The following is a 14,457-nucleotide window of genomic DNA, read 5'->3' on the forward strand; positions in this document are numbered from 1 at the left end:
AAAAAGAAAGAAGGATGGGGAAGGAGCGTCATGAAAGTGAGAATGGGAAGAAGAGTTGGGTGAAAAAAAAAATAAGCACTTGGGAATGGAGCACCAAAAGGAAAGATATGAACCTGATCTATGTAGATAAATGCCATGTGAGTCCCAAAAGTCGGCCGCTCCCCGTTTTATGTATTTGCGCCACGTCTTGTGGACGGCAATTCCAGAATTTCCTTCGTCCATCATGTATGTTCGATCATTGGTCACGCTAAATCAAGAATGAGACAGAATTTGGAGGTGGTCAGAGGGGGGAGAGAAGATAGAGAAGAGAAAGGGAGAAGATAAAAAAGAACAAAGAACATGAAATCCCTCCAAAGCCCGAAATAGGATCGGGGAATTTCAAGGTCATGATGGCTGCTCTGAGTCCACCGGTTCGTTAAATTTCTGTCGTGCCTCTTCTACCCACAACTCCAACCGAAGCTCACCGGCTTCGACACGTCGTACAGGTACTGTTTTGGCACGGCCATTTGAGACCTTGGGGGGCGCTTGCTGGGGCTCTCCGTTCCGCAATTTAGAGACGGAAAATGGTGCAGTGCACGATCGTAGGTGCACCTTGCCCGGTTCCGCCACAATCCAAGTTTGTTCTTCCTTGGTGGTCCCCGCCGGTGGTAAAGCATCTTCTCGAACTTCAATGCAAACGGTGAAACTGAACTCGTCATCGCGGGGAAGTGGGGTCAACCGGGCACAGGCTGAGGCGAGTCTCGCTAGACATGCCCGGAATTGTGCCTCGAGGTCGACCGAGGTTGGTGCGGGGCCCCGGTCTGAGACAGGGGCGCCTGTATTAGATGAATCTTCATTTCTGTCCTCAAATGTAGTATTCACCTCTCCCGCAGGGGCACGCGGAAAGCCCGACAGATCAAAGGCATATCGTTCGAGGGGCTGGTTTGTGCGAAGAGATGAAATGATGATACTGACTGCGGTGATTGTGCCTTTGAGAATCTCCGTTCCGACTGCGATTGAAGCGTCGTTGATGTAGTCACAGACTTTTGGGTGACGCGATTGTCGGACGGGATAGTTGTATGCCCGCACAGGGAGAAAGGTTGCGCGCGGATAGACGGAGCGCAGAAATAGGATTTGATGGACGGAGACGGTGAGGAAATTGGTGAAGGAGGCTGCTAACGCTGACTGATTTGTGGGCAGCGATTTGGTAGCAGGAACCGGGGCGGAGAATGTGGTCATGGTGGTGGTGGTGGTACTACTGCTCTCACTGGCAATCGGCATTGCCGTCGAACGATCCGGTATCGTTTCCGCGGTGAGGGTGGTCTTGACGGAGTCTCGAAGAATCTGAATGATGTTCCACCCTAAAGCTAATCATCGCTCTGCCTTTCTAAGCTATCGGTCAACGTCACGTCCGATCAAGTGTCAAATGTTGTGATTTAAGGTCTGTCAAAGTTTTTTGGGTTCCCCGAACTCCGGCCAGCGATACGGCGGTCACGATGATCCGCAGGATAAGGATGGCTGATTATATCAGGGTGAGTAGAGCGACAGAAAGTAGTCACTCGATGCGGCAGGGAGTGAGGTCTATGAGGGGAAATAAAGATGGTTGGGTGTATGGTGCGTTGGAGGGGGGTTTGTTTGTGTTGTAAAGGAAATCCGAAACGTACACTTGGTGGACAAAACGACAAATAGATGTAAGCCTCAAAGCATGAGGAATAAAAAAACCATATAATTCCCGAGCGACGATCCCAAGTGTAAGAGAGTGATCACTTTTTTTTAGATTTAAGAAGCCTTGGGGAGGGGGATTCGAGGAGGGGTTTTAAAGCGAAGGGAAGGAGGGGAAGTTTTGAGAGACGGTAACCCTTGAGAGGAATGTTTTTAAGGGGGAAGGAAAGGGGGCAGGGCCCAAGTTGGAAAATAACGAGGAAAAAAGAGGTTATAGAGATGAATGGATGGAATGTACCTCACTCTTTTGCTCATCGAGGGGAAAAGCAGAAGAAAGGCGGACAATGCGGACCCAAGTTGGTTGGAAGGGTCATGATTCCTATCACGTGCGTAGGTTTGCAGAATCCCATTTCAACTTTGATTTACTTCGCTTTTGACTATTTAGGAATGTGTATAGCTTTCCTATTATTTATTTTCATTCATTATAATTCTATCTCGGTTTGTGGATATTTTCTGGGCCGAAATATTGTGTGCGCATGAATTCAGCATGGCCTACAGAGCAGGATATATGCTGAAAGTGAAGGAATAGGAAAAAACCCGAAATTGAAATTGAAAAATACGGTGTACAGTATGCAGTATACAATTTTTTAGTTCGCCATATTTGTATGGAGAAAAGAAGGGCACACAGTTTTTTGCCGCCCTTTTTTTTTCTTCCCCACTGTCCACTATGATGTGGATGGATAGTTATAAAAAGGACGATCATGGCGAGAAAAGGGCAAGGGAAAGGCGGAAATACTTAGGTAGTGTACCTATATACAAAAATACCCGTCTACCATGGAGTCAGACTGAGAACCAATGGGTAGCCGAGCAGAGTTTGGTTATATTGTGTTCCGGTACCTTACCTACCAACCTTACAAAGTGGAAGATTACAGGGAATTTATATAAACCAAGTTACATATATGATATAACATAACTATACTATATAGTAGTAAAGTATAGTAGTAGAATATAGTAATACAGTGATGTAGTATGTTATATATCTTTACAGCTAGACAGTCTAATTCGTGCTGTACATTAACATATAAAACAGGAACCTACCGGGGGTATCAGCGAGGTACCGGGTACACTGTACTGCATACGCCTGTCCACTCTCTTAACTGGCTTACCCGATGATCTTCCTACACTGACGGCAGTGGCGGTCATAAGACCAGGGTTCACTTTCCCGGGGAGAATGTCATTTGTACTCCGCCATGCAGGTTCAGCGTATGAGGTATCTATCTTGTTTTGATTATCAATCTCTTCCATCTACTTCTACAATGTCCACGGTTGGATTTGAGGAGAGGGTATGTATGCATAAATACGGTATACTAGACTCTAGGGCTACACTAGTTATATGGTAGGTACTATGGATAGGTATACCTACCCTCTTAGGATTACTTAATTATTGACTATATTCTATCTATTCTGAGTTCTAGTCCTACTCATAATCTAATTTCCGGAGCCGTATGACCGTGTACAACATAACAACTCATAGTTCCCCCAAAACGACACGGAGCCAGTTCAGTGGAACTCCCTTACGGCCCAATAGCATCGACGAAGAAGATCAGAATTTGGATCCTAACGAAAGCTCGAGCCAGTTCAGTTCGGACCAGTGGCCCATGCCATGTCCACATATGGTGCAGGTCCCGAAATGGTAAACGGTAAACCGCTACTCCTTAATGGGCCATGCTCACTGAATGTCTGATCGACGTTCACGGAGGGCTGATCTCTGGAGGTTCCTGGAGTTAGACTAGTCTGGGTGATTGTATGATATATCTGGAAATGCCGTTGTAGAGGACATTGAGCTTGTGTTCTAAATCAAGCGTCAAGCTGTGAACATCCGAAGGTCTCTCACAGTCTAACGTGCCCTACATACAAGATACGTCTTAGACCTCCGCCAGCAAGAAAGTAAGGAACAAAAAGACAGATGTGGACTTGGAGGTCAACTCTTGTCGATAAATTTAGGTTCTTCCACACCGTTCATTCCATTTGACCTTGGTCACTAGCATATCTTTCTGCTTAGCTGCCAGTGCAGATCGGAGTGATCTCCCGCTTCCAAGACGAATCAGCCGTGTCTAATTTTGGAGGCTAAACATTATCTCGGATTTATTTTTAGTCGGCAATGGAGGTGTCCACTATAACTGAGGCCACCTAAGTACGTATGTTGTACATACTTGGTGCAACCGAGAATCCGAGAGATCTAAGAAATAAACAACTATCGACCTACTCCACAAGTTGGGTTTATTCACATAACATGCATAGACACGCTTCATGTACAGCCTAACCAGGACTTCAGTCATTGATTAACTAATGCATCTGGCTCAAGATGATATTAGGGAATTTTATATGTAAAGATTAAGATGCCAATATCTTTTCTGTATGTTCTTTTTAGATGGCCTTTTGGTGCTTTTTTGTTGCTTTTTCTTCTCGGTCTCATAGCTAGAAGGATAATAATCAGCTAAACGCCACCAGGAATAGGAGACATACCGGGGTTATCCTCCACGATGTACAATATGTATATAAAACGTACTGTATAGCCGGGATATACTAAACACACTCGAGGCACGGGTATGTAGGGTCCTATAAACAATGGTGCCTAAAATAATGATAACTTGTGGTGCAATTGACAAAAGCTCTAATAGCACACACAAGTCAACGAAATCCAATTAAAGAAGAAGCTTGGAACGATATGAAGATTGGGGCGATATACGATTGTAGGTCCGACCGCCTTCGAACTGCCCCTCCTCCGCGTCTCCTTATCTGTCGGCGCGCAAAACATTGGATTCCTAATATTTCGTGACTGAGACCCATTGGCCTGGAGCCCTTCCTTCAACTGTCTTTCATCTCTTACTGAACTACTTACCGAACCCCAAGCCTCATTGATTACACTTCGCTCGCTATGGAGCAAGAACTCCTGTCGCTCCTGGCAGATACCCAGTCGCCGAAGGCCGATACTAGAAGGGCCGCAGAGTCACAGTTGGGAAACCTTTATGCCCACGATTCCTTCGCAATCTCACTCACAGCAATCGCCTCGCACGAGTCAGTTCCGGTCAACCTGCGCCAGTCTGCCCTCTCAGTCTTGCGTACCTTCATTGCCGCCGTCTGGTCCCCAATTCTCGACGAATTTAAAGGACAAATCCTCATCAACGATGCGAACAAGGCCAATGTCCGCCAGGCGTTATTGGTCCTCGCCACAAACGACACCCCACAGCGCAAGGTGAAGAACTCTGCAAGTTATGCTGTCAGCAAGATTGCTAGTGCCGACTTCCCGGACGACTGGCCCGAGCTGCTCCCTTCACTGCTCCGTATCATCAATGACTCTGCCAGTACCGATGGCCAGATGCACGGTGCGCTGAAGGTTCTCTTGGATCTTGTCGATACAGGATTCAGTGAGGAGCAGTTTTTTAATGTCGCTCGTGACCTCGTTTCGTCCCTTTTCGCCGTGGCTACGGCCGAGTCCAGACGGCCAATGCTGCGCGCTCTGGCTGTCGCAGTCTTCCGTTCCTGCTTCGATACACTTGAAATGGTTCTGGAACAACACAAGACAGCTATTAAGCAGTTCATGGATGAGGTGCTCAGTGGATGGTCGCCGTTCTTCGACACAGCTCTCAAGGCGCCCCTGCCACAGCCGCCCAGCGAGGAAGAGGAGCATAAACAAGGGGAGATTGCATCACAATGGAGGGGAATTGTTGGGCTAAAGTTGCAAGTCGTAAAGGTGTGCGATGTTTCATTTTTAGTTTGACCAGGCTTTCGCTAACATGATTTTTGGTTCATAGACTCTCATGAAAATTCGCATGGTGTTCCCTGCTCTTTTGACCGCACAAAGTCCACTGTTCTTCTCAACGGTCTGGACGGAACTCACCAACGCATTGCCGATCTACCAGAACTTCTACATTGAGGGGGAGAGGCAGAGTCGTTTGGAGGATGGGGATGGACTTCCCCACTCACTCGATTTCCTTGTTTTGGAGGAGCTTGATATCATCCAGGCTCTCTTGAAGGCACCCCCGGTAAAGGCAGAGCTGCAGCAGCAACTCCAAAATGCTGGTGCGACTGCCAGCACGTCCAGCTGGCTTCCAGAAATTATGAAGCTCGCCAGTTCTTATGCACAGATTACAACAGAGGAGGAGGCTCTATGGGAGATTGATGTGAACCTTTTCCTCTCGGAGGAAACTTCTGTCACGGCCAACTACACCCCTCGAACTTGCAGCGGGGATCTAGCTATCAAGGCTGGTGAATGGTTGAAGAGTACAGCCGCCGAGGGTCTCCTGACCTACATGAACACCATCTTTGCTGATTCGTCTGTTTCGTGAGTATCACTATACATTTCGGCTGTGAAATTATATTGACCATGACTCAAATAGATGGAAATCACGAGAAGCCTCCCTATACATTCTCAACTGTTTGCTCCGAGACTTTGGTGAAGTAGACCAAGAGATCTCATTTGAGCTCGCATCCCACTTCACCCAATTCGTGCAATATGCGACCCAACAAGAACAGGAGCTCTTGCGCGCTCGCGGCTATCTTGTGGCTGGCGCTTTGTCCAAGGTTGCTGGCGAGGCATTCCAACAGACCACATCATCCTATTTGGAGGCTACTCTAAAGGCAATTGCCGAAGACCCCTCCGAGGTGGTCCAAGTGGCCTGCATCCGAGTGCTACAAGATCTGATGCCCGCTTTGCCGACGGGCTTGGCCCGCCCCTTCCAGCCTGCAGTGATTGCGGCCATTTCAGAATTCATCTCTGCACACGACCTTCGTGAACAGACAGACTCTGATGATCTCAAGGTTACGTTGGCAGAAACCCTCCGGGACACTATTATGGCCGATTCTAGTGTGGTTCTGTCTTCTACTGCCATTGACGTGTTGTTCAACATTGCTAGTAGTGGAGCCGAGAACTTCCAACTGACCTTGACTGTCACAGAGGCATTTGAAGATATTGTGGACCAAATTACCGACAATGGCCCCGATTCTTATATGCGGCTTTGCGAGAAGGTGCTTCCATCATTGATGGGTGCGATTGATGTGGGCAGCCTGACTGAAGAGAATGCTTTGACAAACTTCGCAGCCGATCTTCTTCGCGCTCTGGCCGAGCGGAGTCCCGAACCGATGCCCGCTGGTTTTGTGGAGACGGTGATGCCCAAGTTGAACCGCCTGCTGCTGGACTCTGATGAGGCCGAATTGATCCGGCCCGCCACGGAGGCCGTACGGCACATGCTCTCTCACGACTTTGCGCAGTTCGTTGTCTGGCGTGATCCTCAGTCTGGAAAGGAAGCTCTTGAAGTAGTGCTGGTGATCATTGACCGCCTGCTGGGCCCGGCCGTGGATGACAACGCAGCCACAGAGGTCGGCCAGCTAGCAGCAGAGTTGGTCGAACGGGCCGGCTCCGAGCGCCTCGGTCCCTACTTGCCGCAGCTCCTACAAGCCGTGGCGCAGCGACTGGCAACAGCACAGCAAGCACAGTTCATTCAAAGTCTTATCCTCGTCTTCGCGCGACTCACTCTCATAAGCGCACGCGAGGTAGTCGACTTCCTGGCCCAGGTAAACCTGGGCGGCCAGAGCGGACTCACTGTGGTCCTAAGCAAGTGGCTTGAGAACTCCGTCAACTTCGCCGGTTACGACGAGATTAAACAGAACATCTTTGCGCTGGCACGGCTATATGAGCTCGCCGACCCACGTGTGGCCGAAGTGCCCGTCAAAGGCGACCTCATCATTCAAGACACCGGCCGAATCAAGACTCGCTCGCAGGCACGCAAAAACCCAGACCAGTTCACGACTGTGCCCGCACCACTGAAGATCATCAAGGTTCTCGTCGAAGAGCTGGGCGCAGCATCCGGAAACAAGGAAATTGACGCCGCCACCGCGGCAGCCCTGGACGAAGCCGACAGTGACGACGGTGATGACGACTGGGAAGATCTCCCCGGCCAAGTCCTAGACCTCGGCATCGGAGCTACGAAACAGGGGCTAATGAGCTTCGGCGAGGGTGGCTCCGAGAGTGTCTTTGGTGTGCGTCGCCGAGACGATGAAACGCAGAGCTTCCTGGCGGATTTCTTCCGACAGGCCTCCACGCAGCCTGGTTTCCAAGAAGTGTATGCGGCGCTGACTCCGGATGAGCAGGCTAAGCTGCAGAGTCTGTGAGGGAAGCTCGATGAAATCTCACTCGAGGCTGTGGTTGCGAGTACCCTTCCTTGGGCCCGGGTGATTAATGGTTTGATGCATGGATGTCAATAAAACATACAAGGACTTGTACGGCGTAAACATACCTTTTTTCTTTTTCTTTTTTCTTGCCACCTACCGTACTGTAGAATAAGTATTGGTAATCCTTGTAGTAGAGACCCTGGAAGGTTCCACCCTGGATTGAATTGGGGTTGTCCGCGAATGGTAGTTCTTTGTTTGCGCCTTCCTTCCAAGGGCAAAAGTGACTCGTGTGCTCCGGCTCCATGTGCCGTACGAAGTATGTTCACCTGAAACATTCTGTTTCTTTGTTGAAGTAACTTTGGGCTAGAGGTCTAGCCACTTGAAATCTTCAGGCTCTGAAGAGATAACAGTAAATAATTCGAGGGGATATACATTCATGTATACATATAAGTGACTTTCAAAGTTTGTCCCTCATTTTAAGCAATCTACGTAACTCGAAACAAAAATACATATTTACATATGTACCCATAGAAAAGTGAAGCAACGAGCATGGACACCCTTGTTCTCTGCAGATGCTCCCCATTATTCCTTCCAGTCAAAACCACCGAGGGTTTATGGATCCCGCGTGGGGACCTACCAGACAGGCGGGTCCAAGTCCAGGGATGATCCTTGCTTGGAGTTCTGCCTCTCTTTTTGCCTTTGTCTTTGTGCTTCTTCTAGCGAATTTTCGATTCTTTACGAATATTTGCAACCGAGTTGGGCTCTATCTAATTTAGGTTGGGCATACCTACAGTCCCTGCCTAGGCGTTTGTTGGCTTCCCTTTCTGTATTAGTGCTTACCCTTTACCGCTTCATGGTCACTTGGTGAAACTGAGCACGCCACTACCTCCAGGGCTCCCTGGAGATGATGGTGGCTTATTCAACCAATTTCAATAAACATCCATGGATGGACAGGTATCTAAAACGCACCACGCTAGTCCCCTCCATTATTGTACAGTCTCTAGCACTTTTGCCTCCCCTCAATGGGAGCCTATCTATATGGCATCATCGATGTGGCAACCGGTATTAATTATTTTGCTTCTAGTGAGGAGGTAGCATCCATCAATGCGATGAGGATGTATAAAATTTTGAATGAAGGCATTTCATTATTATCCAAACTACGTCTTATAAGATGCCATCATAATCTAAGAGCCCCGCGAGGCGGCTGGATGGGTGATAGTGAATTTCCAAGAGCGAGCGAGACTATTCACAGCGAGAGTGAATGCAATCCTAGTGGGTTACCAATCGCACTCGTGGCTTCTAATATTGTTGTTACTAAGTCAGCCTCTAGGGCCTAGGAGGCTATCTATTCTTTCTACCCCGGACACCTCTCCAGTCCATCGCCATAGTTCCGATATTTTGAAGCTTTGCATTGACACAAAGATCTTGCTTTTAGTATGACTCTCAGCGGTATTCGAGAAATTATAGATGTTTAAAAATATGGCAATGAAAGAGACGGATTTGGCGGTGCGGACCGAAAGGACCGACCCGTTCGCCTAAAGCCTATATTTTCCATGGATTTCGCAGCGCGGGGCAACCTTTGAACGTCTCGAAGTCCCTGCGCCTTTCTCTGGGAGAAACATCTTAGCTCCCACGTCGCTCGTTTCTGAAATGCTTCATCTAGAACGACCACCGGTCATCATGAAATAAGAAGACCTTGGCGGGATTATTGCTGACCATTCCGTACCAAGCGGCGAGCTTTTCAGCATCATTATCGCTTTAAATGTTGAAAGCTAATTTAAGGGCCCGGTCAACCTTGGTGACAGCAATATTTCACCACTGGGTACCATTTGGGGTCTAATGTACTAAAATGGCGAGTCTGAAAAAAATCCTTAATTCGGACTTTAGACTCACATGCTCGGTATCTTCTTGTCTAGGGAGAACGATAGCTAATCGCGTACCCACAAGATAGGCAGTGATAGGTCCATGTTTCGGAATACCTCCCGTAGAGGGACTCCGTTCGGGGCAGATAATAATTCTAGAGACGATATCTGATCTCTACAGGAGGGATTGCAAAGATGGGTCGATGATGGCATTATTATTCTAAGACAATGGGCTGCTGTGGATAATCAGCGGTCAACCCTCCATCTCTCCGCCTTCACACACCTGGCAGAACCTCTAATTTTCTTCGTTGATCATGTAAAGAGCTTCAAGACCGTAGATATTTCTATCTCTTAGATAAGTGTGGAGAGATCATGATGATATCAGCATATCACATGAATATCATGTGAAGTCTCATGGCCTCATGGCATAAATTATGAGAGCATTTCGAGAACTCAATGATGTCTATATATGTAAAGTGCGGATACTATCGGCCCTATCCATGGATGTGACGTAAATTCACATATTACATATGCAGAAACTTGTCCAGCAGATCACAGTAGCATGTCGAGTTACTGTTTGGATTTTCACCGACAAATACCACACCTGGCGAAATCTCCATGTCATGAAAACCCCCTACGAAATCCTTGTCCTTGCCAAGGCACTCAGTGCAGGTATAGAGTGCCCAGGCCAGCGGTACCCCTAGTCCCAGTCAACCAGGGTTGAGATCCCGGGACTGACCTTGGAACCTTGGAAATACGCTAATCGAAAATCCAAATCCCGCCACAGACCGATTTGGAATGGGCGACTTCCCCGTACCAGGCTGTCGGATTTCCTATTGCGGGGTTAACAAAAGCAAAGGTACGGAACCAGCCAGGTGGAAGAGAAAAAAAAATAAGTGGCCACGCTAGGGTTCCTCCCGGTATCCTCTCTCTCGGGTTTCTTAGTTTCCTCGGGTTTCCTTGGAATTGATAGCTTCATTTCACATCCCCTCTTCTACTTCCTTCACGGGAGGAAAAAAAAAACCAACTCTCTCTTTCCTACATCTGCCTCTCTCCTCCCAGTATCTCATACCTTCCCTGTCTCGCCATGTCACAACCCAATCTCGATGAACGCATCCAAGTCGACGTGAGTAGATCATTCACTTTCACCCATGAATTTCTTTGATTCCATTCCTACCCCATATCCTTATATCTGCCAGCCCCTAAATGTCACCCTCCCCGCCGATCTCGCAACTCCAATTCCCACTCCTCCTAATTTATAATCTAAACCCTTCAATAAATCCTCAAATCGAACTAACGACCCCCAGACAAGCGATGACGACTCTCTCTTTGAAATCCAAACAATCTCAGGCTCAAACCTTTCCTTTGCCTCATCCGTCCGCGACTACAACTACGAAAATGGCCGCCGCTACCATGCCTACCGCAACGGCCAATACCCCTTCCCAAACGACCAAGAAGAACAAGATCGCCTAGCATTAGTACACCACCTCTTCAAACTGCTCACAGGCGGGGATCTGTACCGCGCACCAATACGCAACTCCAATCCGCGGCATATTTTAGATATCGGCACCGGCCCTGGCGAATGGGCCCTGGACATGGCCGAAGACTACCCGCAAGCGGATATCATCGGAACCGATCTCAGCCCCATCCAGCCAAACTGGGCGCCGCCCAACTGCCGCTTCTTCATTGATGATGCCGAGAGTGATTGGACTTTCTCGCCCGGTGAAACGTTCGACTATATCCATGCAAGAACTTTGGCCGGTGGTATTGGGGATTGGCCGAGGCTGCTCAAGCAGGCTTATCAACATCTGAAACCAGGTGGCTGGTTTGAGGCGCAGGAGTTTGAGAGTTGCGTGTTTTCTGACGATGGAACTAATGAGCGCGCTACTGCCACTAATAACTGGACAGAAATGTTGACTCAGTCTAGTAAGAAGTTTGGAAAACCAATGGATGTTGCAACGAAGCTCGCGCAGTGGATGGTTGAGCAGGGGTTTGCGAATGTGACCGATGATATTTACAAGGTATGACCACTGCTTTTTCCGGCTGTTGGTTCACCTACTGACTTACTTCCAGGGTCCTATTGGTGGCTGGCCCAAGAACCGCCGCTACAAAGAAATGGGTCGTATTGGCAAGGTGTCCATCATGGAAGTTCTCGAGCCATACTCGCTAGCTCTCTTCACCCGTGTCCTAGGGCTTTCGTACCAGGAAGCACAGGAACATATTGAGAACGCGCGGGCGGAGTTGATGAGCAACTCGCACCACCTCTATGTGCGCTTTCACTTTGTCTACGGACAGCGGCCTTTCGACGATGAATCCACTGGTTCTGAGGCATCTTGAGACTTGGGACTGTGACAACGATGATTATGATAATGATAATGATACCCCACAACCTAAAGCTACAGCTGAGATTGAGAATACTTATGTCCCTATCGACTTCTCCGATCGCTGTCGACATGAATCACGGCTTGACATTTATATTTCTGCGCATTAATGTACAAAGCTTCTATGTGCTAGATTGTTTGCTTCATTTATGTTCATATCCATGTGCGCGTGAACGATATCGTGGAGTATGAGAGGATGGGAATATGACCTGGTGCAGCGCAGTGATTCTGTCTCAGACGATCTCACTCTGACTTTACTTGCCCGGTATCGACCAGCAACCCGGGCTATATGGTTGAAATATCCACTGAGTGGGGGTTCCAGAGATCCAGCTCTGACCCTGTCCCGAACCACTCGATTCCAACGCATTTGGCATGTGCACACAACATCAGACCTAGACCCGAGTCTGGGACTCAGTTTGAGTGTGGGCTTACACCGTTGTCACCGCCCTGTCCCAATCCCGAGAACCTGACAAACCCCCGAAACAGCCTCCTCGGGTGAAGGACTTGTCCGCAAGACCTGAATCACCTGAGGTAAACGTTGCTCGTCACAGCTAGCAATTGTTTCCAGCAGGACCTCAAGCAGTTCTTGTTTCCCCTCGCCCTTCCAGGAGCTTGGCATTGAGTTCATGATGGTTGTTGGTGAAGGTCGGTCCTGGGAACTAGGGCTGGTAAGGCTGGAAATATCGCCTGCAATGGGCGTTGGGTTTGGTAGGGAAAAGGATGCATCTGCATAGACGTTCATGTTCGTGTTGGTGGCGGTGGTGTTGATGAAGGGGTTGATAGTTGAATAATGAGATGTGGTTTGGTATATATGTGTATGCGGAAATTGGCTCGGATTCAAATTCGGATTCCCATATGCATCTTGCCCCCATTGATGATATGCGTGAGGCCTATTATCTTGATTTGATATTGAATATTCCTCCCCGTAATGTGTTGCTGTTGCTGTTGGTATGGGTGCGGGATAGCTAGTGTGTTGTAAGTATGGCAGTGCTTTGCCTCCGTCAAACATATAATCATCGCTATTGGCTCCGTATAGCGGCGGGTGGTGCATCCCTAACATCGCATCCTGCGCGTGTAAGCCATGCACCGAGAGACCCTGCATCGGTACTGGGATTATTCCGGGCATGTCCCCCGGGGTGAAGGTCATGCCTCCTGTATAATATCCAGACATTGTCGCATCTTCTAGAGTACCTACTCAATATTAGCACATGTGCCAAAAACAAGTGGAACGAGAGCAAAACATACTTCCAAAAGCACGTGATTCAACTGTAGCCGACCCGTCTAGCTCCGCAACTTGCGGCGCATACCCCGTCGCGATAGGATAAGCAGAAGCAGAAGCCGACCGCGACGAAGTGGACATCGACCCAGTCCCATTCTCACTCCCCGTACTGTCAGGACTTGTAACAGTCACAGAGTTTGTCATGGTCGTGATCGACGAGGATGGCGACGACCCGCGCCAGCTGCCTTCACCAGTATCCGGGGTACCTCTAGCTGAGGCAAAACCAGCGCCAGCGCCAGCCTCATACCCAGAGCCATTGCTATGGCTATGGCTGTCGTAGTTGTAGCCTGTGTGCGCAGGCGCATGTTGTGTCCAACTCTGGCCGTTCCGCGGGAAAGGCCCGGCTGCTTGGTCCGGGCGCGAGCGCTGGCGCTGGCGCTGGTTCTGATTCTGGCTATGACCGGGCTCTCCTGGACCTTGGTCCAGGCGTCCGCGGAGTTGTGCGACTTCGCGACGTAGTTGGTCGATTATCTCGGATTGGGTAATGTGGGCGCGATCTTCGGCTGTTGTTAGGTAGGTGCATTCTGCTTCGAGGCCGCGGATTATGCAGGTGTGGCATGGGATAGAGCGGTCGCACTATGAGAGAGGGGTGATTAGTGGCTTGCGGGTTAACTAAAATGTGGGAGTAGAGATAGTAACGTGGGAGTGTCGAGAGATAGAGCTATCTGGGTACCTTCACTTTGCGCTCGCGACATCTGAGGCACGACTGCTGCGGGCGTATCTTTGTCTTGGATTCTGAGGGCATTACGAGAATACCACTCTATCGAGGTAGTATTGCAGGTGCAATAATGTTTCGAATATCAATTCCCCAGAGGATAATCGGAGAAATCGGAGAAACCGTTGAAGTTCAGGGCGGGGGGTTCCACTCAGAAAAGTCCGGATTTTTGCATCCCAGTCCATGCAGGTTCAGCTGTGCCACAACATATTCATAAGGGGGAAATGTGATGGATCGTATTTCAGATCCAATTTTTCTCTCTTTAGCTCTCAGCCGAGGGTCTGCCGTACTCTGATTGGATACAATTTGGAATTGTCTTCTCGTGAAGATCGGCGGGTCTTGCAGATCTTGGAGTTAGATTGAGTATTCATATTCCCTCCGAGCAACTCTTGTGTTATATGCAGATAT

At 48.8% G+C, this 14,457-nt stretch overlaps 4 protein-coding genes across 4 annotated transcripts; 2 read left to right on the plus strand and 2 right to left on the minus strand.

Moving 5' to 3' along the window:
- Window positions 1–384: 384 nt before the first annotated feature.
- Window positions 385–1,260, minus strand: PEX2_006200 (putative mitotic spindle checkpoint protein (Mad2B); the record flags this gene model as incomplete). Its single annotated transcript, XM_016737897.1, has 1 exon — window positions 385–1,260. One exon carries the CDS (start codon window positions 1,258–1,260, stop codon window positions 385–387), a length of 876 nt encoding a protein of 291 aa, XP_016597871.1.
- Window positions 1,261–4,579: 3,319 nt separating this feature from the next.
- PEX2_006210 (uncharacterized protein) lies at window positions 4,580–7,812 on the plus strand (the record flags this gene model as incomplete). Its single annotated transcript, XM_016737898.1, has 3 exons — window positions 4,580–5,395; window positions 5,457–5,986; window positions 6,042–7,812. 3 exons carry the CDS (start codon window positions 4,580–4,582, stop codon window positions 7,810–7,812), a joined length of 3,117 nt encoding a protein of 1,038 aa, XP_016597872.1.
- Window positions 7,813–10,761: 2,949 nt separating this feature from the next.
- On the plus strand, window positions 10,762–12,011 carry PEX2_006220 (class I SAM-dependent methyltransferase; the record flags this gene model as incomplete). Its single annotated transcript, XM_016737899.1, has 3 exons — window positions 10,762–10,800; window positions 10,982–11,695; window positions 11,748–12,011. 3 exons carry the CDS (start codon window positions 10,762–10,764, stop codon window positions 12,009–12,011), a joined length of 1,017 nt encoding a protein of 338 aa, XP_016597873.1.
- Window positions 12,012–12,494: 483 nt separating this feature from the next.
- Window positions 12,495–14,029, minus strand: PEX2_006230 (uncharacterized protein; the record flags this gene model as incomplete). The annotated part of the gene is made up of 3 exons (XM_016737900.1): window positions 12,495–13,246; window positions 13,301–13,837; window positions 14,008–14,029. The coding sequence occupies 3 exons, from the start codon at window positions 14,027–14,029 to the stop codon at window positions 12,495–12,497; spliced, it is 1,311 nt and encodes a 436-aa protein (XP_016597874.1).
- Between the last annotated feature and the right edge of the window lie 428 nt (window positions 14,030–14,457).

The sequence above is a fragment of the Penicillium expansum genome (assembly GCF_000769745.1).
Source record: "Penicillium expansum strain MD-8 chromosome Unknown contig17, whole genome shotgun sequence".
Taxonomy (NCBI): Eukaryota; Fungi; Ascomycota; class Eurotiomycetes; order Eurotiales; family Aspergillaceae; genus Penicillium; species Penicillium expansum.